At 45.9% G+C, this 14,560-nt stretch overlaps 1 protein-coding gene across 4 annotated transcripts in view; it reads left to right on the forward strand.

Annotated features, from left to right (window-relative positions):
- The window catches only part of AMBRA1 (autophagy and beclin 1 regulator 1), a 138,817-nt gene extending 124,538 nt beyond the window's left edge, over positions 1–14,279 (forward strand). For all 4 annotated transcript variants that reach the window (XM_074909501.1, XM_074909505.1, XM_074909506.1 and 1 more), the window contains 3 exons: positions 1,999–2,091; positions 3,625–3,818; positions 12,682–14,279. In XM_074909501.1, coding sequence (XP_074765602.1) covers positions 1,999–2,091; positions 3,625–3,818; positions 12,682–13,172 — 778 coding nt within the window. In that variant the 3' untranslated portion in view covers positions 13,173–14,279. The remainder of the gene's footprint in view (positions 1–1,998; positions 2,092–3,624; positions 3,819–12,681) is intronic.
- Positions 14,280–14,560: the final 281 nt, after the last annotated feature.

Raw genomic sequence — 14,560 nt, forward strand, 5'->3', positions numbered from 1 at the left:
AGGGCACATGGAGCACCTTGGCGAGGAATATCAGTCATGCAGTCATGTAGGTGGCTGTGGGGACCACGCCTGTACTTTGGAAAGCAAGAAAAAGCATGGAAGGAGGAGAAAAGAGCATGGGTCAGTTTAGCTCTGTTGGGTAACAGCTGCAGATACCAAGTAAACTAGGCTTTTTCTGGAAATTTTGCCTACCAGGTCAGAAAGTCTCACTTGCCTAGGGAGTGTGCTACTTTGCAGATAGTGAAATGTGACAGCTAAGTCTCAATATACTAGGCAGGGGATGGAGCAGCCAGAGGGACTGGCACAGTTTTAGTGACAGGTTACCATCTGTCAGTAAACTCCAAAGCCTTTGTAAATCAGCATCTCCCTGGCAGCTGCTTTCATGGGGTATAATGCAGTGCAGGGCTAGCTCAGCACAAAAAAAAAAAAGAAAAAAAAAAAAGTGATGACTGGTTACTTCCTGTAGACTCCCTGCATGGTTTTGTTGACCTAATTTTTTCCAGCTTTCGCCCTTGGTCCCGACCTGGGCTACTATCACCTCAGAGCCTAGCCTGAGGCCCCCAGCACACACAGCTCTCCTATTGCAGCATGTCTGAGCTGGAGTTCTTGCCAGTTCTGCTGAGGCAGCTCATTACAGGGACAACAGCTTTTATATCTATGTAAAACACCATGTTTGTGCCCAAGCCATAAACAGCTGCCAGCTACTTGCCCTGAATCCTTCCTTCAGGCTGTGGGACTACCCTTAGTTCATGCTCTTAGGCTGCCTGCAGTGTGATGCAAGTCCATCTCTTCAGACACAATCCCCTTCTCTCTACACAGGACCTTTTTTTCTTTTTTTCTTTTTTACTTGCCTTGTGGTAACCACTGCACAGCACTGTTAACTAGTCAGGAGCAAATCTGCAGTCCAGCAGGTACACGATGGTACATGGCACCCTTTTGAAACTCCCAGGCCAGCTCCCAGGAGCTGGTGTGTTGGCATGGCATGGCAAAATATTGTACAGAAAGTCTCTTCTGTGGCAGTGCAGCCCATAGTGCGTCTGGAAGCAGGACACAGCAGTAGGTGGAAGATTGCCATACTGCCTTGGACTGCACAGTGTGTGCCTGTCATCTCACATTTCTGTATGGCACAGAGTAAACTGGGTTCACTCTTACCCTCTTCCAGTCTAAGAGCTGTTGGCCCATCTCCTTAGCGGGAGACGCACTTACAGCATTATGGTGGTTTAGTTTCTGTGATTGCCTGTAGTCTTTAGCAATGATGTGATGATTAGCAATACATTGTTAACCTTGCCTGTTGCTGTGAAGTGATTAGCCAGCACTGGCTTCACGTATCTTTTTGGGAAATGCACTGTGGAAGGTTGCCAGAGCATTGGCTGTTCTGTTAAACTTAGTAGCATTAGCTGTAAAATTCAAGTTTTGGACTTTTCAGACACACAGGTAGTTGACCTAGCACAAACTTTAGTGGAAACATTAAAATATCCTCTACATCTGCCCTTGCTCTGCAGTGATTGTCAGTGAGAGGGCTGTATAGAGATTTATTTCTACGTAGAATGAGAACCATTTGCAAAGAAACTAAATGTCAAATAAGAGCAGTGTTTTACTCCGCATTACCTAGTACAGGAAATGCTGGCAGGCACCACAGAATGGCCTTCCCATTCCAATTCTTTGTTTAGTCACTTGGAGTTAAGGTAACCTGATTTTATACACACAGTTGTAAGTCTTCATTTCCTGAAAATCTCTCTGCTCCTGTTGCTGTGCCTCAGTGCTAATATTGAAAGGAAATTAATGGAGTATTCCAGAGCAATCTGGGTAATACAATGCTCCATGTTTGCAAGGCTGTTTATGGTGATGAGCCCTTTTAACAAAAACATGAACTGAGCCAGATCTGCAGTTTCTGTAGGTCAGGAATCAACAGTGTCCTATGTGTTGTGGGGATGTAATGTTGCTGGCTGCAATCGTGTCCTGCCGTACTAATATTTTTTCCTTCTTTGGTGTTTCAAGGGCCTTAAACTCTGGAGTTGAGTACCACTGGGACCAGCTGAATGAGAACGTCTTCGCTGTGCATTCCAGCAGCAGGAGCACTGAGCGGCCTGGGTGAGTCTCCTGGGTGTGGATTAAAGAGACCTAACACTTCTTAGGCAATTTTTTCCACCTCTGACACTGCCTAGTTGGGCCACCTGGCCTGCTGCCAGTAAGTGACATTCAGTGCCCCAAAGTGCTGCCAGTGATAGGGAAGTACATGTGTCATCCGTGGCCTCAGTAGCACCCTTGAGCAAGCTGTGGGAGGAACATGTGGGGCTTGATGCATCAAAAGCACCATGCACAGTAAACAGCCTTTGGAGGATAACTGAAGAACGGGGTGAGCGTTCACAGACATGGATGCAAATCCATTGGGCGGTCTTGGTGTCTGATTTTCATCCCTCTGGTTTCTGGTCATGGGACAGTTTTTTTTCAGCAATAAACTCTGAAAATAAAACTAAATCATTTGACAGCCCTATTGGCTGCTTCATCCAGTCTGTCCAGTGATACACACGTTAGTTATTCTAAACATGAGGGTGATGCTGCAGTCCCTTGCTTCTTGTCCCAGTGAAGAGTGTTTTTCCTTAAGCCATCTGCTCTCAAGAGGGTGGCAGCGGTCTTGTTTCTGAATTAGGAACTCCAGGATCCCAGAGAAGTTACAAACGGGTGTACAGGGCCATGTCTGTGCTGTCCCTACAGCTTTGGACTGACTGAGAGTGAAAAATAAGCAGTAGAGGTTCTTTCCTCTGCCATGTCAGTGGATATTGCCACTACTCATGTTTTTTGACAGCAAATATCAGTCCTGCATGGTGGGTTAGGAGCAGCTTGAAGGCAGAAATACTGCTCAAAGAGCAAGAAAAGTGTGGCAGGTTTCAAAACATTATAAAGAAGGGTTGTGAATGAGGCAGTCTTTCCTAGAATCCATCATTTTCAGCACTTACAGCCAGAGGTCAGTTTTGGAAAGAGCATCCAAGCATTGTCAGGATTCAGCTCTTGTAGTGTTGTACACTTCAGCTGTTCAGTTCTGAGAAGAAGCTAATGAGCCTTGAGGCAGTTCCTGTTGTTTGCTCTTGAGAACAGAGAATTTCTCTTGTCCGATTGGAACAGGCAGGAATGCCTGCTGGAGTTCATTCATCTGTGATGCTGACAAACCAGAAGGTCCAGAGGAGGGAAGGGATACACGCTGCGTCCTTGGGAGTTAAAACCGATGTGCAGAGGGAGGTTGTATGTGTGTTTACGGTCCTGCGTGGCGTGTCGTGTTGCCTACTCAACTCTGACTTCAAGACAGTCATTCTCCAGGCTTAGTGATGCTGCAGGGAGATCAGTCTGTGCCTGGCAGGCACGCTGCTTCTGTGGAAGGGTGGGTGGAGTGCAAGAATCTGTTGGCCTAAAACTCAAGAGATTAGACCAGCCAGCTGAGGTTGGAGAGGGGTGTCTGTGTGTGTGTAAATAAGTGCAGGTCACAATTCCCTCCAGCCCCATCTGCACAGTGGCTAGCAGGTGCCTGGTTGGAGTGGAGGCAAGAAGAGGCTCAGGTGGATGCTTCAATCTTGCTGGGACACATTGCCTCCAATGCTCCTGGTCTTATTTGTTTTTTTCTCTTTTCAGAACCAGCAGAGCCACATGGAGGACAGACAGGGACATGGGCCTGATGAATGCCATAGGCCTGCAACCCCGAAACCCCCCCACCTCTGTGACTTCGCAGGGTACCCAGACCTTGGCGCCTCAGCTGCAGAATGCCGAGACTCAGACAGAGAGGGAGGTACAGGAGCAGGAATCCGCCTCTGCAGGGACTGGGGAAGGTAGGAGCTCAAGCAATGATTTATCTGACAGAGCTTACCTGGTGAGTGAGGAGTTTCCACACAGGTTCCACATCCTGTCAAGGAATTTGGACACTCCTGTTATCTCTTCAGCAAAGATTTCTCCAGCCTAATTTGCCTGTAGCTAAGCTCAAGATGATCAGGAGCTATATAAATAGAGAACTTGTCTTTTTCACATGCTTTAGAGGGCAAAATGGACTCTTCTTCATTGCGTCTTTGTAGAATCAGCTGTACTGGCATCACTTCTCACAAATCTCCTGAACTCTAACCATCAGTAAGGCTGCAAACTGCTAAGAATTATCCTTTCTGCCTTCTGTTAAAAACTTAGCTTGGTCTTATCAACCTCTGCATTCAAAACCTGTGCAGGCTTCACAAGCTCAGAACCTGGATACAAATCAGTTCTCACAAAGCAGGTATGAGTATCCTGTGTAGTCTGATTGATGCAAGCTGTGATGAGTGTCCGGCTCAGCTATTCAAAAATGTCTCTAGTGTTTTCCAGTCCAGGAAAACTTAGCAACATGTAAAGAGCTGGAAGCAGCTGGTGTACAATTCCTACATGATGATAAAATCACTTTTGAAAGCATGGTGGTTTTCTCCGGGCTTCTTGTCTCTTGAATCCAGCTCTGAAGGCTTGCCTAGGAAAAAATTGGGCAGTATATCCACAGGAAAGACAGAGAAAATCAAAGAGACTGTTTTGAAGGTGTTGGTTCATGATGAACCCACTTGGCTTTGGGAAGCAGCCCGTGACATGCATTTTTTTGCCTGTATGCTTACTTGTGCTCTGTTACTCTGAAAGATGCTTTTTGGCATGTGACTCTTCCACAGTTGCTGTTGTACAGCATCCAGCCTGTGTGATAAAGCTTTCTCTGATCTCGGCTCTTCTGTTCAAAGTTAAGTAGCAAATTCCTGACCTGGTGGGGTTTCCCATCTGCTTATCTCAGCAGAGCTGGGATTAACTTCTCTGGAAGGTTAGTCCAGTTGAGGGCGTGTGAATAAGGCTGGAACATAGGCTGTCTGGACAAATGCTGATCTTATGGGAACTGGTTCTTCCATTGAATGTTGGTATGCAGGCTGAGAACAGGGTACAGTGTGGGACCTTCTTACATCAAGGCCATGATGGCTGACACAGCAGGCTTGGGGATCTTTCTCTGCTCTGTTAAACCAGTGGAGTTCTCCAGTGCTGCTTTTCTCTGCTGCAGTTCTGCAATCGTCTGGAGGTTTTGTTATCTCATTCTTTCTAATTAACCTTTCAATTTTCAGATCTAGGTCATGGTTTTTAACTAGACCATTAATGAGATGAGGAAGGGTTGTCCTTTACCAGTGCCTTGGGCAGGCTATCTCTACAAAGGAGCAAAACATGTAGCATTTGGAAGAAAGGGAGCACAGATAAGAAACCTAGGACAGGGACCTCTCTTTGTCTCCTTTCTTGCTTGGAAGAAGATTGGTAGGTTCCTGTCACATCCTGCTTAGATGAGGGAGACCGATGACTTAAATTCATAAAGCCCCCAGCGGAGTGGACAAAGGTGAGACAACTCTCAAAGTCCAGACGTTTATTAACTTCCCACAGTGTACTAACTGAATACATGATAACTGGCTAAGTATATAACAAGTTATGGCAAGCAATATAGTATGCCTTGCTTTACTTAATGGTAGTGAGGGAAAAGGGGAAAAAGAAAAGGAGGGAGATAAAGAGAATATTGAAATAGAGATCACTGGTCCAGGTTCCTGTGTTGGTCCTGTCCAAATTTGTCAGGGGTTCATCTGTCTTCTTCACTTCTTCATGTCTTCTTTTTAATTTCTTCCTCTCACTCCTTGTCCCCTCCTCATTTATACCCGCTATCCTTGGGTCCGTCCCCTAGGTCAACCCACATACCTACGTATCCCATGTATGGGGAGGGGTAAGGTTCTTCATGGGATGATGTAACGAGCGTGATCTTGTTAATCTTTATTAGAACATTCAAGGGTGTCAACTTTAATATGTGTTTCATGGATAATGAAGCAAAAGTCATTCACCGGACAGATGGCCCTTGAAACTTTACAAGATGGACTAGAGCAGAACCATCCTATCTTCACAGGGTTCCCTCCTCCAGCTGCATCCTGTGCTATCCAGGTAGCCTTATCAGCTCTAAAATCCACACTATCCACCCTGTGACTAGTTTCACTACTTGTGTTTGAGATGTTCCTTGGCTCAGAGGGCCTCAGGTCCCCCATCCCTTATCTCTCTCAGACTGTTTTTTCTCTCAGGCCTTTTTTTTGGGGAGTTACAAATCGTCTCTCACAGTTCCACATCTGGTGTGATTTCTGGCTCAGATGCTGACTTACCACTCTTGTAAGTGGCCTCACCTGAAAAATGGGCTGTCACACTCCTGTGTACTATATAAGGACCTTTAGAATAAAGGAGTTATTCCAATATGGACATATGCACTGGAGATGAGCCAAGTGATTTTATCCTGTAATTGATGAATTGCATCCTGAGTGGAAATTCCTCTGCAAGGGCTCTAAGAGCAGCTCAAAGCAGGGAGTTGTCAAGATATTAACTATCAGAAGCATGTAGGATCAAAAAAACTTCAGTAATCCGTGACAGAGGAAGAGTACAAGAACCCATCATGGAGCAGAAAGTCAAATTTTCAGCTGTTGTTACCAACACCTCAATCAGTTAGCTGGGGACTTGTGGCATCAGTGATCTGGTTCATCCAGACTCTTCATGCTTCACATTATACTTGAGCCCTATTGCACTGCTTGTGGTTACTGTATTTTCAGCATCATAAACTCTTGTGATGCTTGTCCAGTGTGTTCAGGCAGGCTAGATTAGATGCTGTGCTGCTTTTCTGATGGTTAATTTGCCCCTTGTGTCTACCATAACCCTTTGTTGAAAGGAACCAGTGTTTCCTAACAGCAGGATCGAGAGGTCAATGACAGGAAGGAAAAAAAAAGAGAAAGGAAAAAATGTGCTACCACTAAGTTGGTGTGTGACTTAGGGCAAATTATTAATCATCTACTAAATGGGAATAAATCTTCCTATAGTACAGTACACCAGGGACCGTGAAGATTAATTAGTGTTTTGTATGGGTCTTTGAAGATGTAAATCACTACGTAAAAGCTTAGCAGTATTAGCAGCAGCAGAATGGATAAATCAGATGTGATTCTGAGTAATGTAAAGGGAAGTGGTTTAGTTACCACCTTGTCATGAGGGAAAAAACCCAAAACAAGACAAACCCACAAAACCCCCCTTGAATGTTTAAAAAATGAAAAGAAAGTAAAACAAAGGCTAGTGCTACCCCCAAGAGTGAATTTCTGTCCTATATCCTGTCAGCCCACCGTTGTGGAGAATTCTGGCTTAGGGCATTTCTTGCAGATATGTGCTTACTGTACAAAAAAAAAAAAAAAAGTATGCAGAATTGCATCAGAAATCTAATTAAGCTCCGTGTGGGTATAAATAGTTTCCTTTTCTCATGCAAAGCTCTGCAGAGACTTCGCTATTCTGATTATCTTTCTACCTCCTTTGGAGGAATGAGTATATGATGACTATTAGAAGTGAATCCCTGTAATGTCTGTATCTTTTTGTTTTGTGGCAGTTGATAGCTGCCTTGTGAACTCTTCTCCCAAGCCACACATAAACCAAAGGAAGTTAGAGTTGAGAGAAAACTAGGAGAGGTACTGAGAAATGCATAAACCAGTATTTCAGCCATCTCCTACTTTCTTTTAAGATGACAGGCATAGTGGAAATTGTGATGGAATTGTAACTTTGAGGGACTTTTAATTAGAAACAGTCAGTTGGGGGTTGTACTACACTTTCCCTTGCAGATGGACAGGTGTGATGGGAAGGAATCTGTATTCAGCTGGCAAATTAAATGTCACTGAAAAAACAACAAAAATTCCTAATGAGATTTAATGGCCCAAAGCTTTAACCTTTAGAAATTGTAATTCCCGATCCAGACTGGGTTGGGCTGTGGCTGCCACTTGTTCAGGCTGCTGGATCTCTGGAGTAGGGTGCGAGTGGCAGTAACTGTCTGGGACTGCAACATGCGAAAGGTGCTGCAGGCTGAGAGAAAGGGACATTTGCAGAGCTTCAGGACACTTGTTTGGTTGGGCTCCCATGGTGTTCCCTGGCTATTAACAGTATACCAATACATCTTCCAGAGAATCCAGTTGTTTAAAAAGAAAAAAAAAAAAAATGACCCACGCTCAAAAAAAACTTGATGGAAGGAACTGAAAGGCAATTGTAATCTCAGTTCCTATCATCTGCATTGTCTTAAAATTCAGATAGCCAGCTCAGTGCTCGTTGTGCAAGTAGGCATGTGTTAGGAACTACTGAAATTGTAGCCGTCAGAAGACCTGCTGTCAGTGGATTGCTACTTTGCCTGTCTTTGGGGGAGCAACATAATGACTACTGTCATGCTGTATACCGTTTTTAACCTATTTTTCTCACCAGCCAGTACAAATTTCCCTCCTGTCCAACTGCTTTTAGAGAATGCAGCAGATACTTTTTGAGAAGGAAATTGGTTGTAAAATGAAGGATTGGGTTTGTAGGATTCAGTCTGTTCAAACGGTGAAAAGACAGCACATGCAAGTGAAACTTCGCTGGCGTAAGCAAAGCATCCTGAGGATGCCTAAGGAGTCAGTGTGCCTGCATGTGATCTAACTTATTTAAACTGAGACATTAGGAACACTTGCCAGGGGCTGCATGGGCAGGAATACCCTGTCCCCAGCCAAACCTCATGAATGCTAAAAAGAAGCATGTTGGTTTATGTTAGCTGAACACATTCTTGCAATGCTGTTGTTGGGTGTGATACGACTTTTGTGCGATTAGTGTGGAGATCTGCCTCTCATTCTCCAAGTAGGAACGTGGGTAGAACCCTTAGCCTTTTATCTGCCCATCCATCTGCAAAATGTGTCATATGTCCTATAGAACTGCAAATTTTGGCTTCTCTTTAAAACCCTCTGAAAAGCACTACCTAAAAAATAGACTCAGGTTTTAGAGAAGCATGTACTATGCAAGCCTTTACAGTGTGAGCTGCTCCAAGTACCTGGCTCTCTTGGGATTAAATGATGGAGGATACTTTTAAACTCTTGTTACAAAAATAAGTTTCACTCATACAAATCACCAAGGTGAGATATTGCTAAGAAATTTGTTACAAGTCAAAGCGGTTGCCTGTTTTCTGATTTCTGTGGAGTTGTTTGGATTAGCTACTTCAGAAAGGAAGTGTGAACATGCTTCAGAGCTTGGTTGGAGAGAAAAGTAACTGGTAGTATTTCTTCTAGCACTAAGGGAGGTGTGATTATTCATAGCTGGTTATGCTATGCTGCGACCCTCCCTTTCCTATTCTTATTCAAGGAGTGAATTCATTTTAAAATACCGATATTTTTATCTTTGAGCATCTGAATTAGCGGGTCAGCTCACACCTCAGAGCTATTATTCCATGTTCTCTGAAGACTCAGATATCTCTGTAGTGCTTACTCTTAGTTCTAATTTTGAAGCTTTGTTTGCAAGCATGCCTACTAACTACTGCTGGTTTTAGAAAGAGGAAAGCTGAAAATAGGATAAAAATCAAGAGTGATATCAGTATATTCCACAGCCACAGAGGAGCCTGATCTCATCCTTGCTTCTTTGGGCTTTGCTCTTTATCAGATGTGTGCTGTACATGCCCAGAGATAAACAAGTTGTATCCCCGTAAGTACTTAAAAAACCACTTCACTTAAGAGTGGAAATGCTTCTGTGTTATGCCCAGCTCCACTAAAAGTTTGCTAGATGTTTCGCCCTTGTAGTTTTCTGTGTCAAGCTTTTGTGTTGCTGGAGTAGCATGGCCGAGGACTTCTAAAGACAGATGTATTAGCTAAAGAGTATTTTGTTAAATGTTGGAGCCAGTCAGCTAGATTGATGGTTAGGTCAGTTTTCTAGATTTTGTCTGTAGTGTTCTGTGAGGCTTTTCTATTTTTCTGACCGTAGAAGGTAGACTTAGAAGAATGAGAGCTTACAGTAAAAGATTTACAGAGCCTGGAAGATCAGAATGTAGTTTTGAGCACAAAATGAGAGGAGTTTCCTTCTTCGTATGGAGAATTAGATGTGCTGTCACTTGGCCTACTCCTGCATAAGCTCAGGTTCAAGCTCTGGATATGCCTAAAGCCTTTGGAGTCTGGAAGAAAGTGTCACAAGTATGGGGTTTCTCTCTGTCCTGGTTTTGTTCAGCTGGTGGCACAGGGAATGGGGTTTGGCCACTGCAGCAAGTTGTAACATCTAGCAGTCTGAGGTTTACAGCTTTGCTGTTGTTTTGGGTAAGTGCCTGTGTGCACACTCTGAACCTCCACCAAATGGAAGTTAGCTTATTTCACTTGTGCTGAGTACTAATGTAGTCTGCACTGGCAGTGTGGTGAAAGAACGTGTGTGGGAGTCACCAGGCAGTAGAAACAGGGCTGTATGTGAATCTGTGCTGTAGCTCAGCTCAAGGCAAATCGCACAGGAAGCTTTGCTCTGAACCAGTCAGCCAAAGCCATTGCCGAAGCCTAACGGGGGGAAATGAGAGGCCAACCCCCAAAGCAGAGGTGTTTGTTGGATGCTTGAATGGTGAGGCTCACGCCTGGTCCTTGACAGACCAGAAAGGAATTTCCAGCAGTGCTGTATCTCCGTGCTCGTAATCTTAAGGCTCATGACTTGCTGATTTCTGCTGCGGCATCAGCCCTTGCCTGGTTTTCTGAGCAAGCAGCTGCCTCAACTGGAAATTCAGACATGGCACATGGTAATTAAGGGGCAGGGAAGAGCAGGGGGTGCTGTGTTGTGCTCTGCCTGCAGGGACTCCTCTGGTGAAGCACATGTTTGTAATGCTGAGGAGCACTGGCTGGGGATTCTTGCTGATTCGTGGTTTTAATGCTCCTGTATTGGGCTACTTTATAGTAAGTGATCTGTCAAGAGCACAGTACCTGCTGTTTCAGGACTTGTGTAGGTAGGGCTGACTGGCATGTCACTAAGCCAGTTGCATGTCTTGGCTTTCTCAAACGTCCTCTCCGGCCTGGCCGGATGGTTGGTAACGGAGTGCTTACCACTGTACCCTCAGGAGGACGCGATGACTGAATCCAAAACCGTGCTTCTCACACTTTCCACTCACTGCTGCTCACAATCAATGCTTCGATAACCCCTGGCACACATGTTGTTCATGCTGAAGTTTCCAGTCTTAACAGCTGGCTCTGTCTGTTCTCAGTCTTTGTGCTGCTCAGTCAGGTTCCTAGTTCACGTCAGCCACATCCTGAACAGGGATTCTCTGCTAGAGCTGTGGGCCAGGCTCTGCCCAGGAGGTACACTTGCTCACTCCTCTAGGCTCCAGATTCTCAAGTGGTTACTGGTGTCTCTGTGGTCTCGCTGATGCTTTAACCGAGGAGCTGTGTAATTGCTGTATATATAGGGAGTAGAGCAGGCTTACTACATTCCTAGCAGACAGGGACTTATTCTACTTGTGAGGATTAAATTTGCCCTTAATGTCTGTAATATCTTTACAGCAGGGCAGTATGTCAGCAGACTTGCCTGAAGATTAAATTAGCCATGCCCTGTGGTGGAGGAAGCTGGTGGTGTTTGATGCAAGTACCACTGAGCCCATGAGGAAAGGGAAGAAGCCGTCACTGACTGTGTAACATGTTAACAGCTTTAACTATCTTGCTTTTTTAAAAAACAGCCGCTACAGTGGCATGGTGTAGACTGTGCTGAATACTCCATCTCCCATGTTGGATACATGATCTCTATCCCACAGCCCCGAGCGGTTTTGTCTTCTTAGTCAGGGTGGTATTTTGGTTTTTATTGTGTTTTAAGTCCTGCCTACATCTAGCCTTGTTGACATTTGTGTTCATTTCTGTGGTGCCAGGAGAGCTCACGGCTTTCTTCTCTCCTCTAATCAGCACTGCTGTAGCTTCATGGAGCTGGCAGTGAGATTTATCTCTTTAATAAGAATCCTCAAGATCCCAGTGTGGAATGATTCTACCAGTTTATGATTACAGATTCTTTTCCCCAAGCGGTCTGGGTAGGATTTGTAGCAAAAGGAGGATGCTGGGAAGTAGAACTGGGCTGGACTTTCCTGCCATGGGGATTTAATCTCCTATATGGACTATTTTTCTGGGAGATTTTGTTCTTCAAAAGTAATCTTCAGCAACCAAGTCATCTGATGGTTCCCTCAGAGCTCAGTACAGCGTGACTGTGAAGGGAAGGCCCAGAGATAGAGTAGACAAAGACTCTAGATCTTAAGAGTTGTCTTTTGCATTCCTCAAAACATATCAGCCAAGGGGAGCAGGAAGCCTAGATCTCCCCTTAATCATAGATGATGTGGACTCTCTTCTGTAGCTGCTGTCTGCTCTTGGCCTGTTGCCTGTGTCCCCCTTGATACTGGGGAAATTGCCATCAGGTCACCTGCCTGGGGTGTTTTCAAACAAGTGAAGTAAGAAAGGCCACAGGACTCTTCTGCACCACAGTGAAATGTTTGGTTTATTGCAGTGCAAGCTGAGGTTTTTCTTCCTGCCCCTGAGGGACTGGCTGGACTGTCTCTTCAGCTGTGAGAAAACATAGTGCCTCTGACTCATCTTTTTTTCCTACCTGTATGGCTAGATAAGAGCTGCCTCTCCTAGGCTTGGACATGCAAGTCTGTGAGGGATACCCGTGGGATTGGGCAAGATTTTCTTGACAGCGTTTGGTGCCTTCGTCTGGCACTTCACCAAAAGTTATGGAAATAAAATGTTGGGCTCCCTCTGGATCAAAACCCATCTTCTGTCCCAGCACACGCACACTGTGTGACGCATCCTACCCCGCATGCTTTCTCTTTGTGTTGTAGCTTGCCTTGTGCACCAAAGTTGCTTCTGCTTTCTCTTGCAGGTGAAGGTCCAGAATATGGGGCCAGTGGGGAGGATGCCCTGAGTAGGATCCAAAGGCTGATGGCAGAAGGTGGCATGACTGCCGTGGTCCAGCGGGAGCAGAGCACCACCATGGCGTCCATGGGCGGCTTTGGCAACAACATCATTGTGAGCCACCGGATCCACCGCAGCTCTCAGACTGGTGCAGAGTCCAGCGGGGCGGAGGGCGCAGCAGCGCAGCAGTCCACCTCGCAGCAGCTGGCAGCTGAGCTGGAGGGACGGATCCTCTCAGAGTCTATGCAGCTGTCGGAGCATGGCCTGAGCCCGCGGACAGCCTCTAGTGGGAGTGAAGGACAAAGCGCAGGTGAGCTGGACCTGCCAGAGCAGGCCCAGTCCTCCATGGACACTGAGGGACCAATTGAATACAGTGACCTAACTAATAATAACCATCTTCCTGACAGTACCAACTTCTATAGTAATGACAGCACCAGTGGGGAGTCGCGGAACAGGTAGAGGTTGAGTTGTGTGTTGGTGCTACCCTTGTACTGCTCAGCAGAGACCTGTACCTCACAGCTGGCCAGGAGCTGGAAGAGTAGGGATGTGTGGCTCTGGCAAGGATGCTGGTGATTCGGAGAGCTTCTCTATCCTGGGTGAGAGGGAGGGGATGAGGACTGCAAGGGAAGCCATGGGGGAAAAAAGCGTACTGTATTTCCAATGTTCCCACTGCTGAAGAGTTAACAGGAATATGAACTGTACTGGCTGTACATCATGCAGATTTTGAAGACCCATGGGATCCCCTGAGCTCAGCCCTAACCCTGCAATTCAGTGTCATCCTTTGTAAAGCTCCTTTCCTTTCCTCTTTCCTGCCCTTTTATGCCCAGGGGCTGATCAGTAGAGTGAGAAAAGGGAAGGGGCCCTGCAGCATCCTTCTGGAGACAGGCAGTCCTCCTGGGCAAACCCGGGTGTGATGCTCCAGCTCTGTTGCTGGAGTGGAGGAGTCTTCCAGGCCACAGTGCCGCTCTGTGGCACAGCACTGCTTCCACCTCAGAGTGGTGTTCTGAGACCTGTCCTGCCTGCGCTGTGGTCTTTTCTGGGAAGAACTGGGCTTTGCCGAAACCTGCATGGCACAGGATCTGCTCACAGGTGGGGCTCTTTCCTTTTTAGAGAGCTAGTTTACTACTTGGCAGGAACCTAAGCAGAGCTGCTGTATAGATGGGTAGAGGGACAAGGGCTACTGCTCTCTAGTCAGGATGCAGTTCACGCAAGGATGTTCTAAGCTGTGCCAATATTAACATGAATGAGCCATCCCAGTGGTTTCATGGTGCCAGGACTGAGCTACACCTCCTTGGCAGGGTGCAGGAAATGTCTTTCAGCTCTAGACCAGGGTGTGAGGTATGAGTCTGTGATGTAAGGTGTTGCATGTGAAATCTTGACCTTGTACATGTAGTTTCTAGTGGAGAAATCAAGGCTCTGATATTTTGTTTTTAGTCTCAAATGTGATTTTCCTTTTCGTTTGTAACTCTCCATCCCTAGCAGGCTTGTGGAGGAAGGACGGGGAGCGTGTGAGTGCTAACGAGGGAAACACCAAAGATCAATGTCATTAAAATATGACAAACCCTTGCTTGACCTACTGTCTTCATTTGTGTGATGGTTGTCTCCGTGTTCAGCCTCGGGATAGGTACATCCTGCTCAGCAGCTCAAGGTAGCTTACAAATGTCAAATGATGACCACCCCCTTCCCAGGAGGAAAAAGCAGACCCAGCCTTTGAGTTGGAAGCCCAGCACTGGGAAACAGGGAGGAGTATTTGGGAATCTTGATTGCAAATCACCGTTCAACCAGTCTGGAGGTGAGTGGGCACTTCTGTGTTTCCCATCATCCAAGTACTGCACTAGGGAGAAAGG

Source organism: Athene noctua, chromosome 6 (genome assembly GCF_965140245.1).
Source record: "Athene noctua chromosome 6, bAthNoc1.hap1.1, whole genome shotgun sequence".
In the NCBI taxonomy this organism is placed as follows: Eukaryota; Metazoa; Chordata; class Aves; order Strigiformes; family Strigidae; genus Athene; species Athene noctua.